Below are 27,824 nucleotides of genomic sequence, written 5' to 3'. Positions count from 1 at the left end.
GCACTTTGGACTGACCGAGGCATCCACCATGGCCCTCATCTGCGGCAACCAAAAGTTCCCACCGGCCATGCTCGATGCCACCTTTATGAGGTGGAGAACGGATGGGGGACACTAACGGTTAGGAACTTTTACACAGGAGACAGCACAGCGACCTTAGAGACTCTGACTGAGACATGGGACTGCCGAACGGGAAAGAACTCCGACATTTGCAGATCAAACATTTCTCTGCAAGAAGACAACACCGTACCCAAGGACCCCGAGAGACAAAATGTTACGGGTTACTGGACTAGGACAGTCTAGAGAAGGGTAACTGCGGGAACCTGTATGGACGACTTTTAGAAAGGACACACCCCACTGGATGAAACAAGGAAAAAATGGGAGGAAGAACTCGCCACCTGGTGATGCTCGTGCTTTGGCCCTCGGACTCGTGCTCTGGCCCCCGCGCTCGCTCCCTGGCCCTCGCGCTTGCTCACTGGCCCCCGTGATCGCTCCCTGGCCCTCGCGCTCGCTCACTGGCCCCTGCGCTCGCTCACTGGCCCCTGCGCTCGCTTACTGGCCCCCGTGCTCACTCCCTGGCCCCCGTGCTCGCTCCCTGGCCCCCGCTCCCTGGCCCCCGCGCTCCCTCCCTGGCCCCCGCGCTCCCTCCCTGGCCCCCGCGCTCCCTCTAAGACACTTGCAGGAGTGTCTGCAGGGCACCACCCCATCAGTCCAACTAGTGGATCCGCATCTTCAGAAAACTAAAGGCCTGCTCAATGGTTATCCAAATGAGCAACTTACTTCAGTTATATCACTTCTGGGCCTCTGTCTTAGACTCTCGTGGAGGAGTGAGAAGCCATGTCTTATCTCTTGTCGCTGGGAATCCATCCACCAGAGTTTTGATCGTGGAATGATGAGCTGTGGCAGTTTGAACTGGCAGAGAATGAAAGTGTCATGTCAGCTGTGAGCATGAACAGCCCTGTTGATGAATCTCATTGGACACCTCAGTCAGTTCCTTGATGGTTACATAGTTGCAGTCAATGATGCTCTTCACCTGGGAGAATCCAGTGGTGGAGGCAAAACTTGCACCTCTGCGTGCGAGGCCCCATCTCTCTGGAATTGAATATACAGTTCAGTTCAAACAAATAGAATATCAGTGCATTGTGAAATGCAATGCTCTACAGCCATTTGTGAGATGCCACCAAGATCTGTACCGGATACAAAATCTGAGTTGTGATCCCAGTTACTGTCTTTGTCATGCTCCGGCAACATCCCAGTTGTCACTGGATGCCTTGCCTCTTATGGCCCCCTGATACCAGAACGCTGATGACCTATGGCGTTGTCTAAACCCCTACTGACCACTGATCCAATGGCACCCATGTGCCACTGGCCAAGTGTCCTTTGGAATAGTGCTCTCTTTTATGCATCCATGTAATTTGTTGGCGGCCATAACTGGCCCTACTGTGTATCTGCCTTCATGCAATTGTTGTATTCCTGCCCTGTTGTAGAAGCTGCACACCCTCAAAATCTTGACGTGGACCGCAACGGGCTTTCATTGAGTATCTTACTTACACTTAATGGATTGGGCAGGTTCTTGGAGTTGCCCTTCATCCGGTAACAAGAAACCTGCCAGTTCTCGTATTTTCATCATCCACCAACTGGTTCACGCCTCTGGTGGTTCTCGGAATCCAGCCCAAGGAATTGAACTTGCACCCTTCCTGGTTCCCTTTTTATAAAGGAGTTAAGAAAATAGTTATAATATTGAGGATGGTAACTTGCTCACTTGGAATGGCAAAGTGGTAGGACAAAGCTAAATAATAGTGCCTTTGTTCATTGCATAAAGAATTTAGGAGAAGTCTAACTTTATTCCAACAAAGGTATTGACTATATGTGAAGATAGAGCTAACTAGAGCTTGTGTAATACAATTGGGAAATATTGCAACTATTAGTGGTGTAGTTTGTCAAGGCAGAAGAGGTGAGGTATTAAATGGAGAATGATGGAAATCAAATAATGGGATGGTGGACGCATTCATGACGAGGGAGGTGAGGCATTAAGAAATTAGGAGAAAAAAAATCAATAAGCAGGAACCTAGAAGCTGGAATCATTATACAATGATCAGCTCAAGTGTTTATATGAGGAATATAAGGAACGAGGTATTCTAGCTTGAAGGTTGATCTGCTAGATGAGGAAGTGTATATATAATGGCTTAACAAATAAAATTAATTAAAGATAATAGGTGGGTATATGAGTCATGCAAAATGTTAGGATGGGATAGGAAAAATAAATGCCAATCAGGGAGTATTTGCTGGATTTAATGATTTAAGATGAAGGTGAATTCGCTACTGTTTGTATGAAAGACAATGGTAGCCAGGAAGAAAATTAATTGGAAATTGCTGTTGACCATCATAACAAAAGGAAGCAATTAATAAAAATTACTTGCACGAACTTGGAAAGGCTGTAGAACAGTACAGGACGGGACCATTTGGCTCGTTGTGACTGTGTCACATCCTTGTTTGAACAATCCATATCTAATTCAACTGATGGGATCGGATTGTGTGGAGAATGGGAGGAGAAAAGGGAATCTCTCAGTTATCTGTTCATTGAGTTAATGGCATTATATTGCCCTGTAGCCTTGCTACTGAAAAGTTGGCCTAAAAGTGTAAAATGTTTGCTCTTTGATTACAGGGCAAGGTAATAGATGTGTTACTCAGATCTTTTATAGTTTTAAGAGAACTACTGAAAAGGGAATTTGACTGCATCTATCTTTTATCTGTCTGTTATTGGAGAATTTATGAGGAGATGTTTTATGCTTTGTTTACTCTTTATCTATGAGGCGAAAGATATTGGAAGGTTATTTTGCTTTAACCCAAAAAGGGAACCACATCCTCCTGGTGTTTCATCTTCATGCCCTCTTCCTTTAAGGCTGCTATTAATACGAGTGCCTGGCACTGTATAGTATAGCAATGTTTTCCAAATTTTTATTCCCGGGATGCACCTTTGCCATCTGGCGTGGGCCAACCCTTGGGGCCCACGCCAGTCGACCCTCGCCAGAGGAGCCTGCTTGGTCTTCACAATCTCACTTGCTTTGTCTTTCAATGTTACATTTCTGCTAAGGGCTTCAGCTGATGATTTAAGCATCCTTTGAAAATAATGAAGAGGGTTGCCCTCAAACTCACCATGCATCGTCTTCCAATGCCTTTGAAGTTTTGAGAGTTTTAAACTTTCATTTGCCAGTACTTGCCTGCACATAGCACACATGGGCTTCCCATCTTGATTTGCATTGGCACAATTGAAGCCATACCTCAAGAAATCATCTTTATACTGCTTTGTTCCCGATTTCAGTTTCTTTTTAATGGCGTGTTCACCAGAGACTGCGGAGCTCTGTGTACTGATCACACCACTGCTTTCTTCTGCCATGGACTCCTGAGAAGCACTTTCCACCATATTTAGTTGTGAGATCCTAGTTTGTTTATATCTCTGGCCCATTCTTCTTTATTACAAAGTAATCCATCTTCAGTTCTTCACACAGTCCTGTTGCCTGCTTGCTGGCAAGTACAAAATGGAGGAATCTCTCTTCTGTGATTTTGTGCCCAAATCACGTGACCTTCTCTCTGCCGCTGCTTCTGGATGAAAGGCTCCATAGTTTCTATTTAAAGGCTAGTCGAGGCCGCATTCTCAACTTAAAAGCCAGTCGAGGCTGCATCCTTTTTTTACTTGAAACTTTATTTCCAATACCTGATTATTCAAAGTTTATGACTTTTTACTACTGATAATTAAAGCAATTTCAGTTGAACATACACATCCTTACATTTACACACAATCTTCATTTTAAATATATTACCATTTCTTTAGAAATTTGAACAAGTATAGAAAAAAGTTCAATCTTGTTTTTACTTGCGAGATGACATAACTTGTCAAACACACACAGTGTCACAATATTTCTTACTGGCCTCCTTACTTCCCGGCACATAATCTTATTAAAATAAAGGTACAGCTCATCCTGTTTCAATGGCTCGACACTGGGTTTGATAAAGACACCCTCCATTAGTCGAGTAGTTGTTGGCATTGGGACTGAATGTTGCATTTGCCTCAAGTTGGCCTCCAATTGGATGACTATGTTGCAGTTATCATTAGAAAGACCTAGGTGCCTGCAAGCTGGAAGTGTACTTCATCATCTCGCTCCCAACTGGTTGCACCGCATTGCACTATCCGAATATCAAAGTCATCTCCATTCTCACCAAAAGCACTTGCCTCTTGGTTTCCAGAGAGTGGTGACAAAGGTGATGACTGTGTACGTTTCTTCCAGTGTTGACATGTCAGCCACATTCATTGGCCACATTTGATCGGTATTCCTCGCTGACAAATCTGGCCTGGCTTCCCCCTCGCTGTCCAATAACTGTTACTGTCGTCAGATGCATCCACCCCAATCACAGACTGCAGACCACTTCCCAACCCGTACTTTACATCGTGGCAGCGTAAGTGGATGTTGTGCCGGATGATGAGCAGCTTGGCCATGGAGGTCACATACTGTCAATCGGTGGCAGGGGACGAGCTGATCAGGGTGCAGAGGGTGAGCACCAGAGCGGAGCTCCAAATTGGGGCCACCACCGTTGGCATCGCGCACCCACCTGTTACCCTAGCCCCGTGCACGGTGACCAGTGCACAGCCCAGTCTCGAACCGCCATGCTTTCCCGGACACCGCAACCAGTCACAGACTGTCCACCACCGCCATTCTTAAAAGCCAGTCATGGCCGTTGGGCACTTCTCCCTCGACCAATCGCTCCGTGACCCTCCTGACACCCTATAGTGTAGTACTAGATTAGAAACTTGCTTTTTGCTGCTGGGAGCATTAGTTTCTGCTCTGCTAGTTTCTTAACCATGGCAGATCTTTATAATCCCAGTATCCTGCTTTCACCTCAGTTTGCCTCAGAAATCATAAAGAATTGTACCCTGCATTTGAGTAACCAACTGTTTGCAGAAACTTTACTGGATTGGTTTTCAACTGGAAAATTAGTAGTTGTGTTTTCCTATGTTACAACTGTGATACACTTCAAAAGTACTTTGTTCTAAAGCATTTTTGGACACTGAGGTTGTGAAAAGCATTCTATAAATGAAACTTATTTATTTAGTCCTAATTTTAAAATTGTCATTCTTGCTCTGGATTTTCTTATCAGGAAGAAAAATTGTTATCCTAATTTTCTTTTTTGCTTTAAACACCATTAACTTCCTCATTTTCAGTGATCATAAACTATATATATCCAGCCACCTTGGTCAACGTGCTTTATCCCAAGTATTATTCGGCTGAGGGTAGCAGAGCCATTTGATACCTTGGACAGTGCTCGTTCCTCCTTTTAAGAGTCCCATGCTCGAGGTTACGAGCCCTGGCCAACTACGGAACCAGCGGATTTCGAACTAGAATGGTAGAAGAACTAGAACCTCAAGGAGCAAGGACTTTGCAGGTGGAGCATCCTTTGGGAAGACGACTTGTGTTTCCTTTAAGTGCACATAAGGAATTAGTGGGGAACTACCACATGTATTCCTTTCGTGAGTGTCATTGCTTATTGAAATTGAAAATGGGAAGCTCTTGCAAACGAAGAGGAAATCAGAAGACTATGAGGAATGGAGATATGAGGCGAGGACCTGACCGTAGGCATGTCATTACTACAATTATTGAACTAATCATCACCTTCCAAGGCTTGGCATATCATTCCGAATGTGCGCTGCCCAAAACCAGGCACAGTATTTCGAACCAAAGCTCTGCCAAAATTCTTCCTTAGCGATTTAATGCAGTGTGATAAAACTCAGCATTGATACTTATCATGCAGTATAAATTTGTTGATTTCCCTTGCACTGTATTCTTGCGAATATCCTGATTAGTACAAGACTAATGGCATTGATTAAAATATTTTTTCAGCATTATTCTGTACTACCAAATGACGATCTATAAATTGCTGATTTTTTTTGCTACTAAAGGTATTAAAATTATGTGCATACATTTTTAAAATTAAATATCTTGCTTAAATTATAAATTAATGCTAGAAACACGGCATGTCAGACTGGTCAGCAGACCATAGCTATTGCATTAGATAAATGCCATTTCCCCCTTCCACCTAGTTTCCCACCAGTACTAACTCAGAACTCCACTTGTTTGCAGTCGCTTGCTCCCTCCAAGTTTGTATCATCCATGAGGCTTATGTCCTGTTACCTCAATTTGCTCCTCTTTCAACTCTTGATCGTATAACTTCCATCTTGATGGCCATGCTGGATAAATCATGAGCAGTTTATTTTCATCAACCATCTTCCCTCACCCTTCAAAATTGTTATAATCACTTTGCTGAAAAAGACTCTCTCAACCCATCTTTCCTCTCCTGCCTCCCTTTTCTCTCTTGAGCTCCTCAGGCCTGTCATCACATCCCAGCTGCATACTCATTGCTCCTGCACACAATTTTCAAATTCTTCCTTTTGTGCACCACTGGAAATCCTAGCTAAAGTCATTAATTAGGTCCTTTATCTTTTTTCAATTATTTCATAGGATGTGGGTGTGGCTGGCTGGGCCCAGCATTTATTGCCTGTCCCTAATTTCTCTTAGAAAGTGGTAGTGAGCTAACCTCTTGAAATGCTGCAGTCCATGAGGTTAGGTGCACCCACGGTACTGTTGGGAAGGGCGTTCCAGGGTTTTGACCCGGTTGACAGTTTAGGAACAGTGAAATTGTTCCAAGTCAGAATGGTGTGTGGATTTTTGATTGTAATTTTTGAATTATTATTTATAATTGTAACCTTTCTTCCTCGACCTTTTCTTAATGTTCAATACAGTTGACCATCCTATCCTCCTCCATGTGATTGGTATTGCACAGTCCTATTACTGTCTTTCTAGGCATAGCCAGTGTATCCTTAAAAATGTTATCTTCTGCCCTCTCTGCAATCATCTCCGGTATCCCCACAAAAGTCTATCCTTGGCCTCTTTTTCGTCTGCATGCTGCTTCCAAATGATGACATCTACCGGCATAGGGTGACCTTTCACAAGTAAGCTGATGATGCACTGCTTTGGCTTGCCACCACTTTCCTCAGCTCTACCTATACCATTAGCTTCCTTGCCTTAATTCAGTCGCATATTCTAATAATTCTTCCATACCTGTGACTTCTACCACAATGGAGAGCAAGGGTAGCAGATGCGTAGGAACGCCACAAGCTACATGCCCCCCCCCCCCAAAACCCCACACCAAACTGACTTGGAGCTATATCTCTGCAATTTTACCATGTGCCCTCTCCAAACTCATCTTGTCTATGAGACCCACTTTCTGCTCCCTCCTCTTTATTCTCACCCAAACTATCTTCCTGGCACCTATGTAAACTTTTAGAATTAACAGTTCGCTCTCTTCACATATTGTCTCACCCCCTTCAAATCACTGCCAACACCAAAATAGTCCCACTTTTTGCATGTACCATGTACTTGATTTTCATGGTCAAACATTGATTTTGACAGACAAAGGTCACTGTGGAAAACCATGATCTACTGCACGTAAGGCAGGATCGAAGTAAAATATCTTGCTCTAGATGTACATCAGTGAAAGAAATAGATTGTCTCATGGTACTAATTAACTGTACAGTGCATGGTACCACTTTTCCAACTGCCAAGCTGATGCATTGATGCCAATGATTGGCTGCTTTCAACCACCATCCCAGCAGTGGCTCCTAAGTGCGCAGTTTGCTAGGTTATTAAAGGATTAGCTTTGATGTGGATTATGTTTTGTTTAAAGTTTGTTTTGATAATGGATTAAGAACATGAGGGTTTTTTTAAGTTTTGAGTGGGCTTTCGTGAACTGGACAATTTTGATTATGGTGGAAACTCTTAAGAGATAATTAGATCTTTATTTTATTTAATCTCAACATGATATCTTGATGAATATAGGCTGAGTTGGTATGAAGAATGTACGGGCACACGGTGGGCGGAGGCATGGGTATGCATGAGTTGACGTTAAATTGGCATGTTGGCCACAAGGATCTGGGGGTGGGGGAATGAGGGAGAGTGAGTGATGGGGATGAGGGGTTATGCCAGAGGCCACAACACTTAAAAGCCATTGAGATGAAGTCCCAGATAACTGAGGTGGTGTTTCTAAGCAGCCTGCCTAGGCATTCGGCAGCCCATTGGCTGCCTCTGATCCCTGTCCAGGTTTGGTAGGCCTGACTCTCTATCCCATGATCCGCCCCCATCACTTCTTGGAGCGTAAATCACACCATTCCGAACACATTTTCCCGAGGCAAGTGCGCCAACGGAGCAATTTCTTGCCACCTGCCTTGGAAGCAACGATCTGGTCCATTAGGTGCAGAAGCCAATTCTTAATGAGTGGAAGAGCCCCATGCTGTTCATTTTAATATTTTAAAAGAATTAGTTTTGCAATGACCTGAAAGGAGGCCTAATAGGAAGGTAGAGTTTTATTTGAGTCTTGCATGATAATCTTTATTGTCACAAGTAGGCTTACATTAACACTGCAATGAAGTTACTATGAAAAGTCCTAGTTGCCACATTCTGGCACCTGTTCGGGTACACAGGGGGAGAATTCAGAATGTCCAAATTATCTAACATTGCAGCTCTGATTTGACTCCATTATTATGACTTTCAGACTCTCGGGAATTAGCCTAATGCTTAGGGAAAGTCTGTTTATTTTTGCTGTGGTAAGAAGATGAAAATATTGAACCTGGCTGCAAGTTTAAATAAAGAGACAGGAAGAAGAAGTGTGGTGGGGGTGGAAATGAGAGAGAGTCATAAGTGTGTGAGACCTACAGGACAGAAGAGACCAAAAGAAGACTCTGTTTTCGGCGAAGGAAAAAAAATGCAAAGGAGAGACAAACCTTGAGCAAAAGTGTGAGGCATACAGATAACCGACTAACTGAAAGGCATCAAAGAGGGAATAGATCATATTAGAATTGGTAGCTAGCAGAAATAGATGTACAAAGGTCTGTCACACTCATTTTTACTTTATCTGCACAAAAAGTACAGTATTTGAATAATGTGTTGAGAATGGAGAAGAGCAGCAAGGTTTCAGAAGGGCTCTCAATTCTAATAGTAAACAAACACAGCTAAACTTGTTTATTTGTAGCAAAGAAGATTAAGTGAGACACAGTCAAGTTGTTAGTGGCAAGAAGTATAAATGTAAACAAGCTTATTTGACTTTAACTATAATCTTAAAACTTAGGGCCACTTTTATTTAAAATTATGGGTCCTGAAGTGGGATCAGAATAAATTTGGTTCCCCCTCAGATTAATGGATATATATGTGTGGAATAGATCTGCAGAAAAAGCAGTTAGTGCTGTAACAATTTAACTCCTTCAGAAAAGGAGTTGACAAACTGTGTGGCTGAGTATTCAATGCTGTAGGGATAGGTATAGATTGAGATGATCGAATACTCTTCAAGCTACAATGGTTCATCTACAATGGTTCACCTGAGGAAGGAGCTGCGCTCCGAAAGCTCGTGTTTGAATCAAACCTGTTGGACTTTAACCTGGTGTTGTAAGACTTCTTACTGCCATCTACTACTGTGAGAGGGGAGGCAGATATTGTCTTTTATTTGGTCAGTGTGACAGCCAAAGCTGAATAGTGAGGCTGTGGAGATGGCTAACTCTTTTGGACTTTTGCTTGGTTAGTTTTGGATCACAAGTCCTGTTGATGCAGAGCCATCCCTCGGGACATGGATTTGTTGAATTTACTAAGTTAAATTCTACATGCTGTGTGGGCAGAACAACATACTTAGATAAGGTAGTTGTTCCTCATTCCATCTGTTCTTATAAACTTAAAATAATGCTGATTATAATCTGTATGATTCCGATAAACAAACTATGAATGAGTAATGTGTTAATCAACAGTGGTGTAAAATTACTCGAGTTTTCTTTTACAGAAGCATATTTAAGCCAGTCTCCATTGTTGAAATGAATCGAAAATAGGAATACCTGAGGGACAAATAGCATTTGCAGGATGAACTGTAATGGGAGTGCTTTGCAAAGAACAATGCAGTAGAAAGCTATTTAATGTAAATTGTATAAAGCAGATGGATTTTTTCAGTCTATCCAATGTTGACTTGTCTTAAGTTATCTTAGAAAGACACCTAATTGAAGAATGAAGCTGAAAATGCAATCATTTTTTATAGCCATTGATGGTCATGTGATTCATTGGATTGAAAGCAAGGCTTCATTTGGGGATGAATACAGCCACCAGTGCTACTTGCAGGACCAATTCTGGAGCTACTGGAACAGGTACTGTTCTTTTTTATGCCACGTTTGTTGTTGTATCTCACATTTGACATGATATTACCAAATTTGCTGCTTCAAAAGCAAGCATGTTACAGAAGAAAATCCAAGAAACATGTTCTTCTTCATCTACATATTATGAGTAAATGGGTGAGGGAATAATACTGGGTTTCAGTTCTTTGTTTTAAGACATTTTCAACTTAATCTCGATGAATTAATAATATTTATTATTGTTGCAAGTAGGCTTACATTAACACTGCAATAAAGTTACTGTGAAAATCCCCTAGACGCCACACTACATTGCCTGTTTCAGAATGTCCAAATTACCTAACAGCCCGTCTTTCGGGACTTGTGGGAGAGAACTTGTGGGGGAAACCCACGCAGACACTGGGAGAATATGCAGACTCCGCACAGTGACCCAAGCCGGGAATCGAAGTTGGGACCCTGGTGCTGTGAAGCAACAGTACTAACCACTGTGCTACCGTGGCACCCATCATGAATTTACATGACCTTTTTGGAATGAGAAAGAAATCCCTTTTCTCTTAATAGCCCCCCATACTAATTATAATTTTGAAGGCTCAAGTTTAGTCTCAAACTTGGCACCCACGGTTGAGGAGCTATGACCAATTAAAATGAGTGCAAGGTTTTCCCTTGGATCTTAGATTTGCATTGTCCAAACCTTTCTGGGAAAAGGCTCAGAGTAGATTAAATTTAGAAAAGTGCCACAATACTTTTTTTTGTAATTTCAGGAGCATGCAATAGTAAGGAAAAAATAGTCAAAGCAATGTACTTGCTTTCCTCCCTTGGGAAGTTTTATGTGGAACAATAAACCACAACCATATTCTTTCAACTAAGGAAGCTGGATTTTAATCCATCGTAAAATGCTGCAGGTCATGAACAAAGAACAATACAGCACAGGAACAGGCTCTTCGGCCCATACCGGTCATGATATCAGCCTTGGCCAAAACCCTCAGTACTTCCTAGTGTTGTGTCCCTCTATACCCATGCTGTCCATGTATTTATCGAGATGCCTTTTGAATGTCGTTAATGTATCTGCCTCCACAACCTCCCCTGGCAGCATGTTCCAGGCACTCACCACCCTCTGTGTAAAAAAAGAAAAACCTGCCTCGCACATCTCCTCTGAACTTTGCTCCACGGATCTTAAATCTATGCCCCCTAGTGACTGACCCCTCCACACTGTGAGAGTGCCTGCCCATCCACTCTATCCTTACATAGAACATAGAACATTACAGCGCAGTACAGGCCCTTTGGCCCTCGATGTTGTGCCGACCTGTGAAACCACTCTAAAGCCCATCGACACTATTCCCTTATCATCCATATGTTTATCGAATGACAATTTGAATGCCCTTAGTGTTGGCGAGTCCACTACTGCTGCAGGCAGGGCATTCCACGTCCCATAATCTTGTAGACCTCTATCAGGTTGCCCCTCAATCTCTGTCATTCAAGTCTATTCAGCCTCTCCGCATAGCTAACGCCCTCCAGACCAGACAACATCCTGGTAAACCTCCTCTGCACCATCTCCAAAGCTTCCACATCCTTCTTGTAGTGTGGCGACCAGAATTGTGCGCAGTATTCTAAGTGCAGCCGTACCAAGGTTCTAGACAACTGTAGCATGACTTACTAGTTTTCTACTCGATGTCCCAAATGTAGCATAACGTCTGCCAATTTTCAGGATTCCACGAAAAATGAACTAGAGGAGATTTACTCCCATTTTTAAAGATAAGTTTAGAGTACTTGATTCTTTTTTTCCAATTAAGGGGCAATTTAGCGTGGCCAATCCACCTACCCTGCACATCTTTGGGTTGTGGAGGTGAGACTCATGTAGATTTACTCCATTTTTACATGGACTTCAGTTCACAGCATTGAAGAGTCTATACTTTTCCAAAAGTAACCGTATTAAGTTGGTAATCTCTGTCAGAAAGGCCATTAAAATTATTGTGGGAAATGAAAAAAATTGCAACACTAAGGACACAGTTCAGAATTGTTTGGCCAAAAGAGGAAATTCATTCTGCAGTTGGCTGTATTCTGTCCCTATACATTCATAAATTTACATTTACACGTTTGCTCCACTGCCAAGCATTGAAATACCACACCATGACGATTAAAAATATATAGAGCTAAGCATTATACTGCACCACACTATCGTAAAGCTGTATAAATTTGAAATGCACTGTTTTGGTCCAGTTAGGGCTGAGTCGGTAGCTTCAGTAAAAGAATGCAACAGTTCTGCGAGTATTAATGTAGCGTAAGAGGGTGAGTAAATTGTTACCTGACCACTAATTAATCCTACAACATCCTGCATGAAACAGTTCTCAACCAATGACATCTAAAAGGCATCTGCTTAAAATTCTTGATTTAATCGAGCCAAAGACAATCTAATGTTATCTTTTAGTCCTTCACCAATCCCTCTAAAGGGGATAACCAGTGTGTTGTCTTTTAATTGCTGTCTTGTTTAAAATAATCACCAGAAAGCTTAATGACTGTAAATATCCCAGAAGTAAAATCTCACACTAAACAAAGAATAGGACCCACAATGCTTTGAGCAAGCAGGGAATAGTATCCAAAGCATTGTTAGGCATTCAAGGCTAAGTGGCTCTCCTTCGTCTCAGACGGCTGCAAGATTGAAATTGGCCATGTTAACTAACCCATCACCCTATGAATAAGGTTAAATACATTTAATACACGGCAAATTTTCACAGTTATTTATTTGTATATTAATAGAATTATCTTTTTTTTTTAAAGTATTTTTATTAAGGTTTTGCAGAATTTTTCATCATAAAACATTAGTAACCATAATACCAAAACAAACTAGAGTGAACATTAACATAGTGCAAAAAGAGAATATACAATAACAATTAAATAGACATTACCCCACGCGACCCAGTCTCCCCACACCATCCCAATGAAGTACTCACCCAACACCCCCGCTTCGACGAACGGCTCCCACCTCCGAGAGAACCCTAGCATAGACCCTCTTACGGCAAACTTTATTTTCTCGAGGCTGAGGAACCCAGCCATGTTGGTAACCCAAATCGCTACACTTGGGGGCTTCGAGTCCCTCCACATTAATAAAATCCGTCTCCAGGCTACTAGGGAGGCAAAGACCAAGACGTTGGCCTCTTTCACCCCCTGAACACCCGGGTCTTCTGACACTCCAAAGATTGCTACCTCGGGACTCGGCACCACCCCGTGTGCTAAGCACCTTGGACATTGCCCTCGCGAACCCTTGCCAGAACTCTCTAAGCTCCGGGCATGCCCAAAACATGTGGACTTGTTTTGCAGGACTTCCCTTGCACCTCATACAATTGTCTTCTACCCCAAAAAACTTGCTCATTCTCGCTGCCGTCATGTGTGCCCGGTGGACCATCTTAAATTGAATGAGACTGAGCCTGGCACATGATGAGGAGGAATTAACCCTGCCCAGGACCTATGCCCACAGACCCGCTTCCAACTCCTCACCTAGCTCCTCCTCTCACTTGCCCTTGAGCTCCTCCACCGGGGTTTCCTCCGCCTCCTGTAGTTCCTGGTAGATATCCGACACTCTTCCCTTCCCCACCCAGGTGCCGGAGACCACCCTGTCCTGTATCCTCAGTGGCGGGAGCGTTGGAAAGGCCACTACCTGTTTTTTCAAGAAGGCACGTACTTGCAGATATTTAAAGGCGTTTCCTGGCGGCTGATTAAATTTGTCCTCTAGCATCTTCAAACTGGGAAAGCTTCCGTCTATGAACGGATCTCCTATCCTTCCGATGCCTGCCCTCTGCCAGCTCTGGAACCCACCATCCATCCTACCTGGGGCAAACCTGTGGTTGTTACATATCGGGGTCCAGACCAACGCTCCCTCCACCTTCTTGTACCTCCTCCACTGTCCCCAGATCCGCAGTGTCGCCACCACCACTGGACTTGTGGAGTAACGGGTCGGCGAGAACGGCACAGGAGCCGTTATCAAAACTCCCAGACTAGTACCTTTATATGACGCCGCCTCCAGCTGCTCCCACGCCCCCCCACCACCGCTGACTGCGTTCCAACAGCGATCTCCTTACTCGCGGGGTTTTATTCGCCCACACAAAGCCCGTAGTGATCCTACTCACCTGCTTAAACAAGGCCTTATGGATGAAGATGGGGAGGCACTGAAAGGCAAACAAAAATCTGGGGAGGACAGTCATTTTCATGGTCTGCACCCTCCCTGCCAGTGACAGTGAGAGCATGTCCCACCCTTTTAAGTCCCCTTCCATTTGCTCCACCAACCAAGTCAGGTTGAGCCTGTGCAGGGCATCCCATTTCCTGGCCACCTGTGTACCCAGGTAACGAAAACTTTTCTCTACCATCCTGAGTGGCAGCTCTTTCAGTCTCTCCTCCTGGCCCTTGACCTGGATCACAAACAATTTGCTCTTTCCCATGTTCAGTTTGTACCCTGAAAAACTACCAAAATCCCTCTGGATCCGCAGAACCTCCCCCCCCCACCCCCACCCAATCCCCTCCACAGGGTCCGAAACGTTCAGGAGAAAATCATCCGCACATAGCGAGACCCGATGTTCCTCGAGGCTCTCAGCGCCATAGCTAGTGGTTCTATAGCTAGGGAAAATAGTAACGGAGAGACAGGACACCCCTGCCTCGTTCTCCGGTGAAGCTCGAAGTACCCCGACCTCAGCCGGTTTGTACATAGACTTGCTACAGGCGCCTGGTACAGCCATTGCACCCAGCCAATAAAGCTCTCACCAAACCCCAGCATTTCCCACAGGTACTCCCACTCCACCCAGTCAAAGGCTTTCTCTGCGTCCATCACTGTTGCCACCTCCGCCTCCCCTCCCTCTGAGGGCATCATAATATTCAAAAGTCTCCGGACATTGCTACTGAGTTGTCTGCCTTTAACAAACCCAGTCTGGTCTTCCTCTATCACCCCTGGAACACAATCCTCAATTCTTCTGGCCTGAATCTTAGCTAGCAATTTGGCATCCACGTTTAAAAGCAAAATCGGTCTGTATGACCCGCAATGTTCCGGGTCCTTCCCTTGTTTAAGAATGAGTGAGATCAAAGCCTGTGACATTGTTGGGGGGAGGGTTCCTTTCTCTCTCTAGCCTCTTTGAAGGTCCTCATCAGGAGTGGGCTCAATATTTCCGAAAATTTCTTCTAGAATTCTACCTGGTAACTGTCCGGTCCCGGGGCTTTACCCGATTGCATGCCCTCTATACCCTTGACAATCTCCTCCAATTCAATCGGGGGTCCCCAGGTCCTCTTCCACCTTTGGAAACCTCAACTGGTCCAACAAGTACCTTATCCCTTCCGCTCCCATCAGGGGCTCCGACTCGTATAGTTTACAATAGGATTCCTTAAAGACTCCGTTCACACACACCCCTGGATCCAGGACTGTGTTACCCTCCTTACTCCCCTGATTTCCCTGGCCGCCTCCCTCTTTCGCAGTTGGTGTGCCAGCATTCTACTTGCTTTCTCCCCGTACTCATAGACTGCCCCCCTTGCCTTCCTTAGCTGTGCTACCACTTTCCCTATGGTCAGTAGTTCAAACTCTGCCTGCAGACTCCGCCACTCCCTCAATAGCCGCGCCTCGGGCCTCCGTGTATCTCCTGTCCACTCGGAGTATCTCCTCCACGTGTCTCTCCTTCTCCGCTCTTTCTCTCTTTTCCCTATGGGATCGAATTGAGATAAGTTCCCCTCTGACAACTGCCTTCAACTGCCACCCCCGACCCTCCGTTGGTACCCCGAAATTGATACCTCCTCTGTCAGCAAAGCAGCATCCAGAATTATCATATTCAAATAGTATAAACAAAATAGATATTTACGCTTTGGATGCGGAAGGAGCACAAGACTCTCAGTCAATGTCGTGAGTAATAAGCTCGAACCTCACTTCACTTGTCCTTTCTTTACGTGAGCATCACTTTAGCCATACGGTGAAAGGAAAACGACACAGACAGTGACCAGCGGAACCTGGCATCTCTGCACATGGGCAAAAGTCAACAAAATGACTTGTAGGCCACACACACCACATGGTGGGCCATATCTGCAAATTGCCCACTACAAATCTAAAGCAAAATTCAAAGTTATTGTGTGAAAATTTAATACATTAGTTATAAACATGTTGTACTTAGTGATATCTACAATGCATGCACGATTTAAGATTGACTGTAAAGTCCATATCATAACTCTGATCAAGGTTTGCTTGTTTTTATCTTGCATCCTAAATAGACAAACTCTTCATAAAATGTTGCAAAGTTATCAGCGCTACACGGAGTTTACTGAATTTTTTTAAAAATCAATCCAATTATGGGGCAATTTAGCATGACCAATCCACCTACCCTGCACATCTTTGGGTTGTGGGGGTGAGACCCACGCTGACACGGGGAGAATGTGCAAACTCGCATGGACAGTGACCCGGGCCCACAGCGCCGTGAGACAGCAGTTCCACCCTGGAGGTTACTGAATTAATAATAATGGTTGATTTATTTATTTTTAGGTCATTTTGTGTTATTTTCCACGAGCAAAACGACCTTCTCTTGTATCCAATACAAGCCTGTCAGTTGCTAGCATTGTTTTTGTGTTTTCTACACTCGAACAGTTGCTCATTTTTGTCTTCCAATTTTCTTCCCTCTGGTTTCATTATAATTACAACCTGTCAGGAAAGTGGTAGGTTTGCTCCTAAGCTCTGTGAATGTTACTTTAATCCGGTCAGGAAGAGTTGAGAATAGTTCTTTAATAATTGAACTATGATGAGGGGATACTTGAGAGCTCAACCTGTTCTGGTCATCAATAAATACAGCTTTTGAAGGAAGGCTGATTATGGAGGAAGACATCCAAAAATTGGAAACATCCATCTACTCGTTCCAGAGATATTTTTGCCGACCACCAGGAGAGCAACATTTAATTACAGGCCATGCTACCATAGATCTGATGGATAATTTTCACAATTTTTTAATTATACATAAGTTGGAGGGTAAGGTAATTTGAGCAGTCTGTCTTGTACCACCTGGCATAAAATTTACAAGTAGATGAACCATATAACTGCCACTTAAAACAAATTGCTGTTTAACACAATACAAAACAAAGTTGATAAAGTATGGGAATAGAAAGAAGTCAAATTTTGATTCACAGTAAAAGAAAGGACAAAGGCAGTATGGTACTTTGAAAAGTGGTCTAGATTGATCTTAATTGTGACCGTAGAATGAAATGAACCAGGTGGATTTTTTCATTGCTACATTTTTATTTTGTTTTTTCTTGCTTAAATGTCTGCAGCATTCGGCCAAAATGAATCTAAGGTGACTTGTGTGTTGTGAAAGAGAGGGAGAAGAACATTCTGACTGGAAAAATTCTAGGGCCAAATAACCTTATTGTATTTTCCAAACAGGCCTTACCATGGTATTTAGAAAATAATTTGTTTGATAAATGAGAATTGTTGTTATCTTCTAATGCCAAGGATTATGATAGTGACTGCATAAATTCACAAACTATCACACACCTTCAATAATTAAGTTATTCTTGTCTAAATCTTTTTATTTAGCTTTCCAGTGTCATTTTTATGTCATACTTGCTAGTTCCCAAATGTTGTCACGTGTTCTAGATTGTTTTGAATAAAATGTCATTGTTTAAGATTATACAACCATACATTGTTCTTGGAGTTTCACAGGCAGTGAACTTTGAAAGTATCCTTCAATAATTAGTGTAATTTGTGTGTATTTCCATCATAGTCTTTATTGTCCACCTTCCCTCCACTTCCCCCTCCAAAAAAATGGCTTTCCTGCCACCCTCAGATTCTTAATTGTACTATCCAAATTTTGGGACTGATTGAAGCACGTGTCAAGTTTTAGAACTATACAGGGCAGCACCATGGCGCAGTGGTTAGCACTGCTGCCTCATGGTGCGGAAGACCCGGGTTTGATCCTGGCCCCGTGTCACTGCCTGTATGGAGTTAGCACATTCTCCCCACGTCTGCGTGTGTCTTCTCCCCCCCCCCCCCCACAATCCAAAGGTGTGCAGGGTAGGTGAATTGGCGATGTTATATTGCCCTTAATTTTTAAAAAAGTATTAAAACTATCAACTGACAAATTTCCATGCTTTCGCGATGAATAATGGACCTTTTTGATTTTCCAGGAAAAAATATTTATGTGGGATTTCCTAATGAGATGTGCTTTTATTGAGCCTATTTTTATTGAGCAATCTATAATTTAGCTTAATAGTCACATTTTCTTACACCAACACATTTATGTTAACTCTACTGTAAAGCCCCAGCAGCCTTCTATAAAACCCTTCAATTTTTTCTTTTTGCTGGTCCCTTCAATAAATTCCTCCCCTCCAATTTTCTTTTTGATTAAGGAGTTGGCTACTCGGTTGTTGTTTGATGGAATACATAGTATATTACAAATTTCTACATAGATTCTGACTCTTGAGTAATAATACAATTTCTAAAGTTTGGTCAAATTTAGCTGTGTTGAAACCTGTTTTGAGTATATGCCAGTTCCACTGGATGCTGTCTTCTAGTTCACTCCAGAATAACTTACTGGGTCTCAATAGGGCTACCAGGTTTTCTAACAATGTCTTTGTTTTGCTTTAAGGGTTAATATTCAGTGTTAACCTTCTACTTAAATAAACCGTGAATCATGAGCTGTGCCAGACCAGTGAAAAAAGTTCTTTCGTTTGGTATTAAGACAGCTCTATAATTATATTTGGCACGATATCAAAATAATTTTGCCTCACTCTAATTTCACGGAGTTAATGACAGAATACAGTTATCACACAATTAACAATACAGGAGCTACAAATTTTCTTTTGTGTTCAGGTGAAAAATGGCACCTCTAAAGATTGGAACTTTTTATGTAGATGTGGCGACAACTTAAGGCAACTTCTGAGGTTTTATTTTAAACTGGCACAGATCTCAGTCTGCCGAATTAAAGGCTTTTTGGAATATCATCGAGATGTGGTAACTTTTCAAAAAGTTGGAGTCGCCTTATTTTACATTTGTGGTTTGGAAAATGCGCTTGGGAAGGTTGTGAGTGTCAAGCTGCTTGAAAAACTGCTCATGCATGCCCAGCCTCTGTTGGCTTTATCGGCACTCCATACATGAAGAAATAAAAGGTCATTCTTCTTCTTGTAGTGCGGATGGTTTGTTGACATATTTTGACACACTGGTGTAATGCTGGCAGGGTCTGACCTTAGAACAGCACCATGGGACTGTAGGTCAGTCCAAGGCTACATTATTGGCAGGTAGGGTGAAAAAACCAATCGCAGTACTATTAATTTTCAATCGGAATTGGTGAATGCATGATAAATGTTCAGTCAGCACTAGAAGAAATGTAGACACACATTTCAAAGATGTCTTTTCTTAAGACTGTTTCTGTTGCCTGCAATCATCCAGCAGGAAATAGTTGGATGATGTGATAAACATTCCCAGGCCATGAGGCTATTCCTATTATTTGTCATTATAGTATTAATTTCTGCTGCTAAAGCTTTGTCTCAGTTTTTAGTGTCAAAAGCATGGGAATGTGAGTAGATTTCCAAGGCTCACCCAGCGCAAGTCAGAGACAGATTTTATATTTGTTTTTTTGTAGTCTGGGGTAGGCGTGAAGTCCAGTTAAGGGGGATGTATTGTGTTATTGTGAACTAAAAGAGGTGTCAGGTATCAAGAGTTCATATCATTCTCAAAATAAATTTATGGGGGGGGGGGGGGGTTTGCAATAGAATGTGTTGGTTGTATTAAAAAATGGTTTATTAATAAATATTGAATATGGAAAATTGCTGTACTGAATAAGAGTCTGTTTCCTAATTAGATACCAAACTGGAATAATTAAAATGCTGTTAATGGCATTTGGCTCAAAGAATTAATCAATTGAATTATGTTGAATGCTCAATTCTGTAATTGGAGTGTTTTGCTTTTAAAGTCATTATTTTATCTGTGGCCTGTTTAGATATGGGGAAATGTAACTATAATGTTATATATATTTAATTCATTTAAACACAAGATATGGCGAATATTAAACTTCTTTAATCGCACATATATTCTTTATATATCAAATAAAGGTGTGACTGTTGCTCTGTCCAATGTGAAATTGACAATATTTATCACAATAAGAATTTAGCCAATTCTTTATTTTTTTCCATTCTGTTAGTACTTGGCTTTGGTCTCACTGTTTATAATACAGTCCTGTTTAGTTGAAGCTGTCACGTGGTACAGAAAACGCCTTCAGCGTCCATCAACATTACTCCAAGGCTTCAGCTCCAATTTTCATGTTATTTTTCATTCAGATTAGACAAGCGTCTGAGTTTCTGTAGTATATGAGCTGACAGCATAGATCCTGTTGAGTTTGCCCAAGGCCTGGTCACAGACACTCTGTTATGTCAAAGAATGTCAACCTCCAGACCTTGCGATTCAGACCTATATGTAATTTTTAATTGACATTTACATCTGACATTTTGAATGCATTCTTTATTGTTGAAATCACATTTCTTCAGGAACAGTTAAAGACTGCTCCTTGGGGCTTGCTACACTGCATCATTTCATATAGACATGATGTCAGGTTAACTTCTGGAAGTAAAATATGACATAATCCTTTTCTCCTGATTAGATTGATATTATTTGCTCTAATATTTAGAACCCTTTTGGCTGAAATGTGCATGAATATTCTGAGAGCATAAGATGTTTAGAATATTGTTGGAAGTTTTGGGGTAACTGTAAATGATCATTATTATACTGAACCTTGAGCCCAATCAACTTCTGAGTTAAGAAACTATCATCCTCTCTTCCCCAGCTTTGAACATTGGCCACATGAGCAAAGTTTATTATCTAGCAACGTTACTGCCTTATTTTAGTTATATTACTATTACATTTTATTCCCAGTTGCCCCATCTCCAGCTATTCCTTTCCAAAGTCCTTGAACATTTTTTTTCATCTCCCAAATCTGTACTCAGTTTTCCCATGATTCCATGTTTTGGTCCTTCCAATCAGATTTCAGTTCTTTCCACTGCAACTTCAACAGCCTTTCTCAAAGTTTATCAGTGACCTCCTGTGTGATTGTGACTATGATAAACTACCTCCCAAACTCCTTGACCTGTCTGAAGTTTCTCACGCAATTGACCATATCATCCTCCAACAACACCTCTGCTTTGTTGTCCATCTGGGTCAGCTTTCCCTCACCTGGTTCAATCCCTCTTTATCTAGTTGTTGTCAGAAAATCACCTGCAATAACTTCTCTTCCCACTCTCAAAACGTTGCCTCTAGAGACATCCAATGGTCTATCCTTAGCCCCCTCCTTTTTCTCATCTGCATGTTGCCTGTCAGCTACATAATTTGAAAACAAAACTTCAAGTTCCATGTACATGCTGATGACACCCAGCTATACCTCTCCACCAATCTACTGTCTCTGATTTATCACACTGCTTCTGCAGAAAACTGTATTGGATGAGTCAAAATTTCCTCCAACTAAATTTTGGCGAGACTAAGGCCATTATTCTTCAGACCCTGCCACAAACTCTGTTCCCCAAAAATGTGGTAATGCATAACACTATTAGCTGAAATTTAGTTGATTACAACTATTCCTAAATGTCTTATTTGTAAGCGATAAAGCTGTACTTGCGATAATACAATGTAAATCTTTCTGACAGCCTTAGAAAAAGTATTTTCACCACTATTTTGTGAGCAGTCATAACATAACCACAGTTTTTTTTTTAAATGACTATTTATTGGAATTTTTTTTTAAATCGAATCAAACAAATGAGTGCAGAAAGACAAATAAGACTGGATTACTCAGGGTCACAATCCCTAATAATTCCTTCCACAGATAAATTACCTTTCTGCACCCAAATAGGGTACAGGCAACATCACAGACCTACATCTCACACATAGCTACAAAACAAAATGACAAAGGAAGAAAACAATACCCCAAGAATCCCAGTGCTAAGTGGCGATCAACTAACTCTTACAGGGCAATTTAAACTCTTCTCCAGATCAGAACAGGCAGCTATTCTTTACCTTCTAGGTGGCAAAATGACAAAGAGAGGGATGCAACACAACCAAACCTTAATACTCAGCCTAAGATCTCTCATAGAAGAAGTAAAAAGAGAGCATGAACAAGAACCAAAAGCAAGAATCTGAATTTCCATAATCCCATCTCTCAGCCCCAGATGAAAGGACATCACAGGTCACCAGACCACCAGTACCACACTCTGAAAACAAGAGGAAATTTTGGGGCCAAGAAACAAAAGGAATGTAAACTGCTCCCAATCGTAAATTGGGGAAATCTACCCCAGGATATAAATTGACAAACTGTGGCGGGGAGGGAGGGCCGACCCATGCCAGAAACAGGACCACTCAAGAAAAAAGATTAGGCCACCCAAAAGTCATGTAGGTCTGTATTCATGACACTAAAGCTCACAATCCAACACCTAGAACCTGAGGATGAAAGGTCCACCCAATCCTAGCCCTCGGAGATGGGGTTAAATGTGCTTCAGTGAATTTGAGCTGCCCTACCTCCAGATCGAGATTCCCAAAACATGGCAGCCAGTTCTCAAACCAGACTGAAGCCCTCCCCTTACCGAAGATGCCAGGCTCAGCAGGGTTCCTTACCGGTTCCCTGTCGTCATCACCTGAATTCCTTTGGATGGACAACAGGCCATGCAGCAGAAACTCCATCATGCGGAGGCATCCTTCCACCAGAGACCGCACACACTCTGCTACAAGAACCTCCTTGTGCCCGCCACCACCTCAATAAAGACACCTCGCAACTCTTAAAATTGGGTTTTAACTTCCTGCATCGTAGCGCCAAGACTGAGATGGATCACCTTCATTGGTCGCAGTCAGCATCCATCGGTGTGCACCGCATTCAGGGTGGGAAACCTCTCAGAGGCAGTTATGCCACCAAGTACCAGGCCCCAATGCAACTCCCACCAGCTGCCACAAATCAACATGTATTAAAGATATTGGCTTGACTTAAAAGTGTTGTAACATTGACCAACAAATATCGACACATAGTAATAGCCATGTAAACTGAAAATAGACAACAATATGTGCACAAGGATAAAAATAAAGATTGAAAGATGAGCAAAAACACAGCCATTCCCTCGCTCACATCACACGATCCACAGCCACAATTCTGAGAAATAATTCTAATTTTTCCAGCTTCGTATGAGATATAAAATATAAAAACAAAATTTTTCTTCCAGTGTATGCAGTGCTGCAGAAAGAACATGTTCGGCAAATGTTCTGCTGGATTTTTCTAAACCTCACTATTAAAGAAATATGAGAATGGGCTCGTGACTTCTAATATAAATGTTTGCAAAACAAAAATACAAAGTTGGAGGATCAAATGAATCTTATTAATATTGGTGTGTGATATACTGAAAGACCATTTTCTTATCCACCTCCTTTTGCTCTTGATCTGGAAACCCAATGTCTGTCACTGTTTTTGATGGGGTTAATTGGTTGTTTTTAATTCTCAAATAACAGTAAATTGAAAATGTTAATGTTTGCTCAGTGTAAAAAGCAACGGTTGTTTTATTAATGCTACAGCACAATTGACTACTAGCATTCATCATTGAAACAATAGTTGGCAAACTGGTAACCTCATAATAAAAGAAATTCTGTGGAGTGATGGGTAATGAAGCTTTGCTTGTGAAGACAGCACAAAAATGCTGTTAGGTCCATTGCATGAATATTACGGCAGGGGAATCGGTGAACTTTCTCAGCCATCAATCTTTTTTTGTTTCTTTTTTCCCATCCAAGTATTTTGATGCATGTTCTGCTAATTGAGTTATCTATCTTAGTAACTAAGTTGCACAAAAGTTGTCTTCACATGCAGCTAAATTTTAAGTGTTTTAATAGACATCCCGTCGATTTTCATGAGAGATAATTACCCTTGTTTATTGCTATTCTTTCCATACTGTCAAAGAGAGGACTTTATTGTGGCCAGTGACCATTTGATTATCATACCTGGCCTGAGATTACTATGTCATCATCAACAGTACACTTTGATGTTACATTGATAATTTCTTCTTTTGTTTTAGGTAATAAATATGCCTTTATCTGGGAATAAATTCTTAAGATCCTAGTATTTACATCTCAATTGTCAAATTATTACTCCACAGCACCTCTCATATGTTGCATTCCTATTCAAATAAAAAAATTGTGAATTCCTAATGGGTTGCATGTCAAAAAATGTCAAGGGAACGAGATGTGAGGATTAATGCTATGGGGAACTGTTTCCTATGCAACAATTTTTGAATATGCGTTTTCTATGATAAAGAGGTTATCAGCTGCAATAGTGTCTGTGCTGACCTTCCTGCGTCTCTTGTCTGTGTGTCAGCTCCGGTTTTGTTACTAAGTTTTGATGTCTAGTTAGACCTTATCAAAACTAATGCCATCTGAAGTACTAGACTTACAGAATTCACATGACTAAGATCAAGATTTCCACAGCATATTGAATATTATGAAGACTGGCTGCTGTTATGTGCTGCAAAAAGTAAATTTGTTGAATGATTTTAACGGCTGTGGATAGGAATTTATCAAAAGTGGTTTGGCAGCACTGTTGTGTTTATATCTGTTTAGAGCTATTTCAGAATATGAAGTTCTAACCACCTTGAAACAGTCAGTTGCTGTCTAGAGTTAATCAGCTGCGGAATTTGTAAACTGCACATGTGTCAAAGTTGAAAATGTTAGCAGTCAAATAGAAGCTTGAAAAGGTTATATCTGATAAAAGCCGTCAGCAGTTGACTGAAGTGATTTATGGGAATGTAATGGCACAAAATGCCTCATTTATCACTCATATGTGGGTAGGTTAAGGTTTCTAATGTCGTATGTTATAATCATTGACCACTTGGAATTGTCAAAATGGTTCAGCATTGACCTTCTTACTTCTCATTTCAAAATGTTCTTGTTTGCTAATGGTAATTTTCACAGAGATTATATTACTCTGGCAAATTTTGTATGGTTTCATTTAAAGGCATTCACAGTTAAAAGTTTAAGCAGCCCATCATTGATGAATTTAAAGCATCATTGACTATCGTTATGGAAAAATGTAAATGAATTCTAAATGTTTCCAATTTAATTTAATGATATTAACTATAGGACAGTGGATGTATCATTCTAGCAGTGTTTATTTTGCCTTTTGATATTTCGATTTTCTCAAGAAAATTTTAGTGCTTTGCAAATATTTCAGGTTTTGTAATTGAGTTTTATTAAAGGTGTCTTGTTTGGACTATAATATATTTTCTTCGAGACATGTTGGGATTTGTGCCAATGGGATCTTATAAAATTCAACGCTATCTAAACTATCCAACTAATGAATAAATAATAGCTATCTAACTAGTAAATAAATACAGCAGAAGATCCAAAGCAAAAACCAACTTACAGCAAGATTGATAAAAAAAGAAAGTGTGCCCTTACAAAAAAAGGTGTCAGATGAACAGTCTGCCACCCAATTACTCACTAAGAAAAAACAGCCGATTAACCAATTATGTATTAAATGTTGTTGTGTAATAAGGTTTCCCAATTTTTTTCCATAAGACAGTGCACAAAACAAGTAGATGTTGTAATTTTATTTCTCGGAATCAAAAGCTATAGTCGTTCATGTATAATTTTGGGTTGAAGGACTAAAGGGGAATATGATGAGAAAATATTTATCATTTCAAACCAATTGCATATATACACTTTCTGAACTAGAGTTTGTAATATTTTGTTACCTTCACAATTGTTGAGGTTGCTGATATATATAGCCTTTACCCCATATTTATATGTTATGTGCTGAAAGAGTCAAATTAAGATCAAGATTTCCACACCCAAATGATTCAGGAATGCCAAAACAAAATCTGTTCAAACGTCAGACATTGTGTTCTATTTCTGTGTAACAACAGAAATGTAAAGAGTAGGACATCTCGATTTGATAAATGTTTGGAGCTATATAGAACATAGAACATACAGTGCAGAAGGAGGCCATTCGGCCCATCGAGTATGCACCGACCCGCTTAAGCCCTCACTTCCACCCTATCTCCGTAACCCAATAACCCCTCCGAACCTTTTGGTCACTAAGGGCAATTTATCATGGCCAATCCACCAAACCTGCAAGGCTTTGGACTGACGGAGGAAACCAGAGCACCCGGAGGAAACCCACGCAGACGCGGGGAGAACATGCAGACTCTGCACAGACAGTGACCCAGCGGGGAATCGAACCTGGGACCCTGGCGCTGTGAAGCAACAGTGCTATCCACTTGTGCTACCATGCTGCCGAATAGTACCAAAGAGATAGTTTTATTCTTGTCTCGTGCTTAGAAATTTGATAATTTTTATCACTTGGTTATAGTTAACTATTTTAAATAGAATACACCTGTTAATTCCGAATAATAAGTTTTCATGTAATTTCAGCATCCAAATTAACAGGTCAGTCAACAAAATTTAGTTTTTAGCCAAGGGTAGAAGCAAAATAATGAACAATGCCATTAAATTAAGTGAAAGTGTGGAAAAGTTGAAAATGTGTTTCTTTATTAACATTTTTAAACAGCGCAAAATAACAATCTCTGATGTTTGACCAAAACAAACTTTATTTTTAATTTTGATGTGAAAATGTTTTTACAATCGTCAAAATATTACATTTAATTCTTACATCAGAATCAGTGCTAAGATCCCAGCGATTCTCAATATATATTAATGATTTCGATAAGGGAACAAAAGGTCATATCTCCAAATTTACCGATGACACCAAGTTGGGTGAGAGGGTGAGTTGTGAGGAGGATGCAGAGACCCTTCAGTGAGATTTGGACAAGTTGAATGAATGGTGGATAATTTGGATAAATATAATTTGGATAAATGCCAGGTTATCCACTTTGGTAGCAAAAACAAACTATTATCTGAATGGCCAGAAATTAAGAGAGGGGACTGTGGAACGAGACCTAGGTGTCCTCGTACACCAGTTACTGAAGGTATGCATGCAGGTGCAGCAGGCAGTAAAGAACGCAAATGGTATGCTGGCCTTCATAGCGAGAAGATTCGAGTACAGGGGCAGGGATGTTTTGCTGCAATTATGCAGGGCCTTGGTGAGGCCACATCTGGAATATGGCATGCAGTTTTTGTCTCCTTATCTGAGGAAGGATGTTCTACCTATAGAGGGAGTGCAGCAAATGTTTACCAGACTGATTCCTGTGGTGGCGATATGAGGAGAGATTGAATCGATTAAGATTTTATTCGCTGGAGTTCAGGAAAATGAGGGGATCTCACAGAATGTTATAAAATTCTAACAGGACTGGACAGGGTTGATGCAGGAAGGATGTTCCCGATGGTGGATGTGTCCAGAACCAGGGGTCACAGTCTGATGGTACAGGGTGGACCATTTAGGACAGAGATGAGGAGAAATTTCTTCACCCAGAGAGTGGTGAGCCTGTAGAATTCGTTACCACATAAAGCAGTTCAGTCCCAAACATTGTATGGTTTCAAGAAGTAGTTAAATATAGTACTTTGCTTCTGAGCTTTATCAACTATTACTGGGCAGCCAATATATTTATGGTTAGGAAGTTGGGGAGGGGTCGCCGTGGGAGCGGGTAGAGGCGGCATCTTCTAAGGGCACGAGTCTGGAGGCTCTGTTAACGGCACCTCTGCCGTTTT

The 27,824-nt window shown here is 41.5% G+C and overlaps 1 protein-coding gene and 1 pseudogene across 4 annotated transcripts in view; one reads left to right on the top strand and one right to left on the bottom strand.

Moving 5' to 3' along the window:
• cdin1 (CDAN1 interacting nuclease 1) overlaps positions 1–27,824 on the top strand; it is a 183,463-nt gene that overhangs the window by 119,644 nt on the left and 35,995 nt on the right. For 3 of the 4 annotated variants that reach the window (XM_038785920.1, XM_038785939.1, XM_038785948.1), the window contains one exon: positions 10,120–10,225. In XM_038785920.1, the coding sequence (XP_038641848.1) occupies positions 10,120–10,225 (106 nt within the window). Of the gene's footprint in view, positions 1–10,119; positions 10,226–17,482; positions 17,632–27,824 lie in introns of those variants that run through there. The other variant, XM_038785930.1, reaches the window with a different exon arrangement.
• LOC119962475 lies at positions 757–6,275 on the bottom strand (annotated as a pseudogene).

Source organism: Scyliorhinus canicula, chromosome 2 (assembly GCF_902713615.1).
Source record: "Scyliorhinus canicula chromosome 2, sScyCan1.1, whole genome shotgun sequence".
In the NCBI taxonomy this organism is placed as follows: Eukaryota; Metazoa; Chordata; class Chondrichthyes; order Carcharhiniformes; family Scyliorhinidae; genus Scyliorhinus; species Scyliorhinus canicula.
The sequence above is the reverse complement of the archived record's forward strand: the minus strand, read 5'-3'. Positions and strand labels throughout refer to the sequence as shown.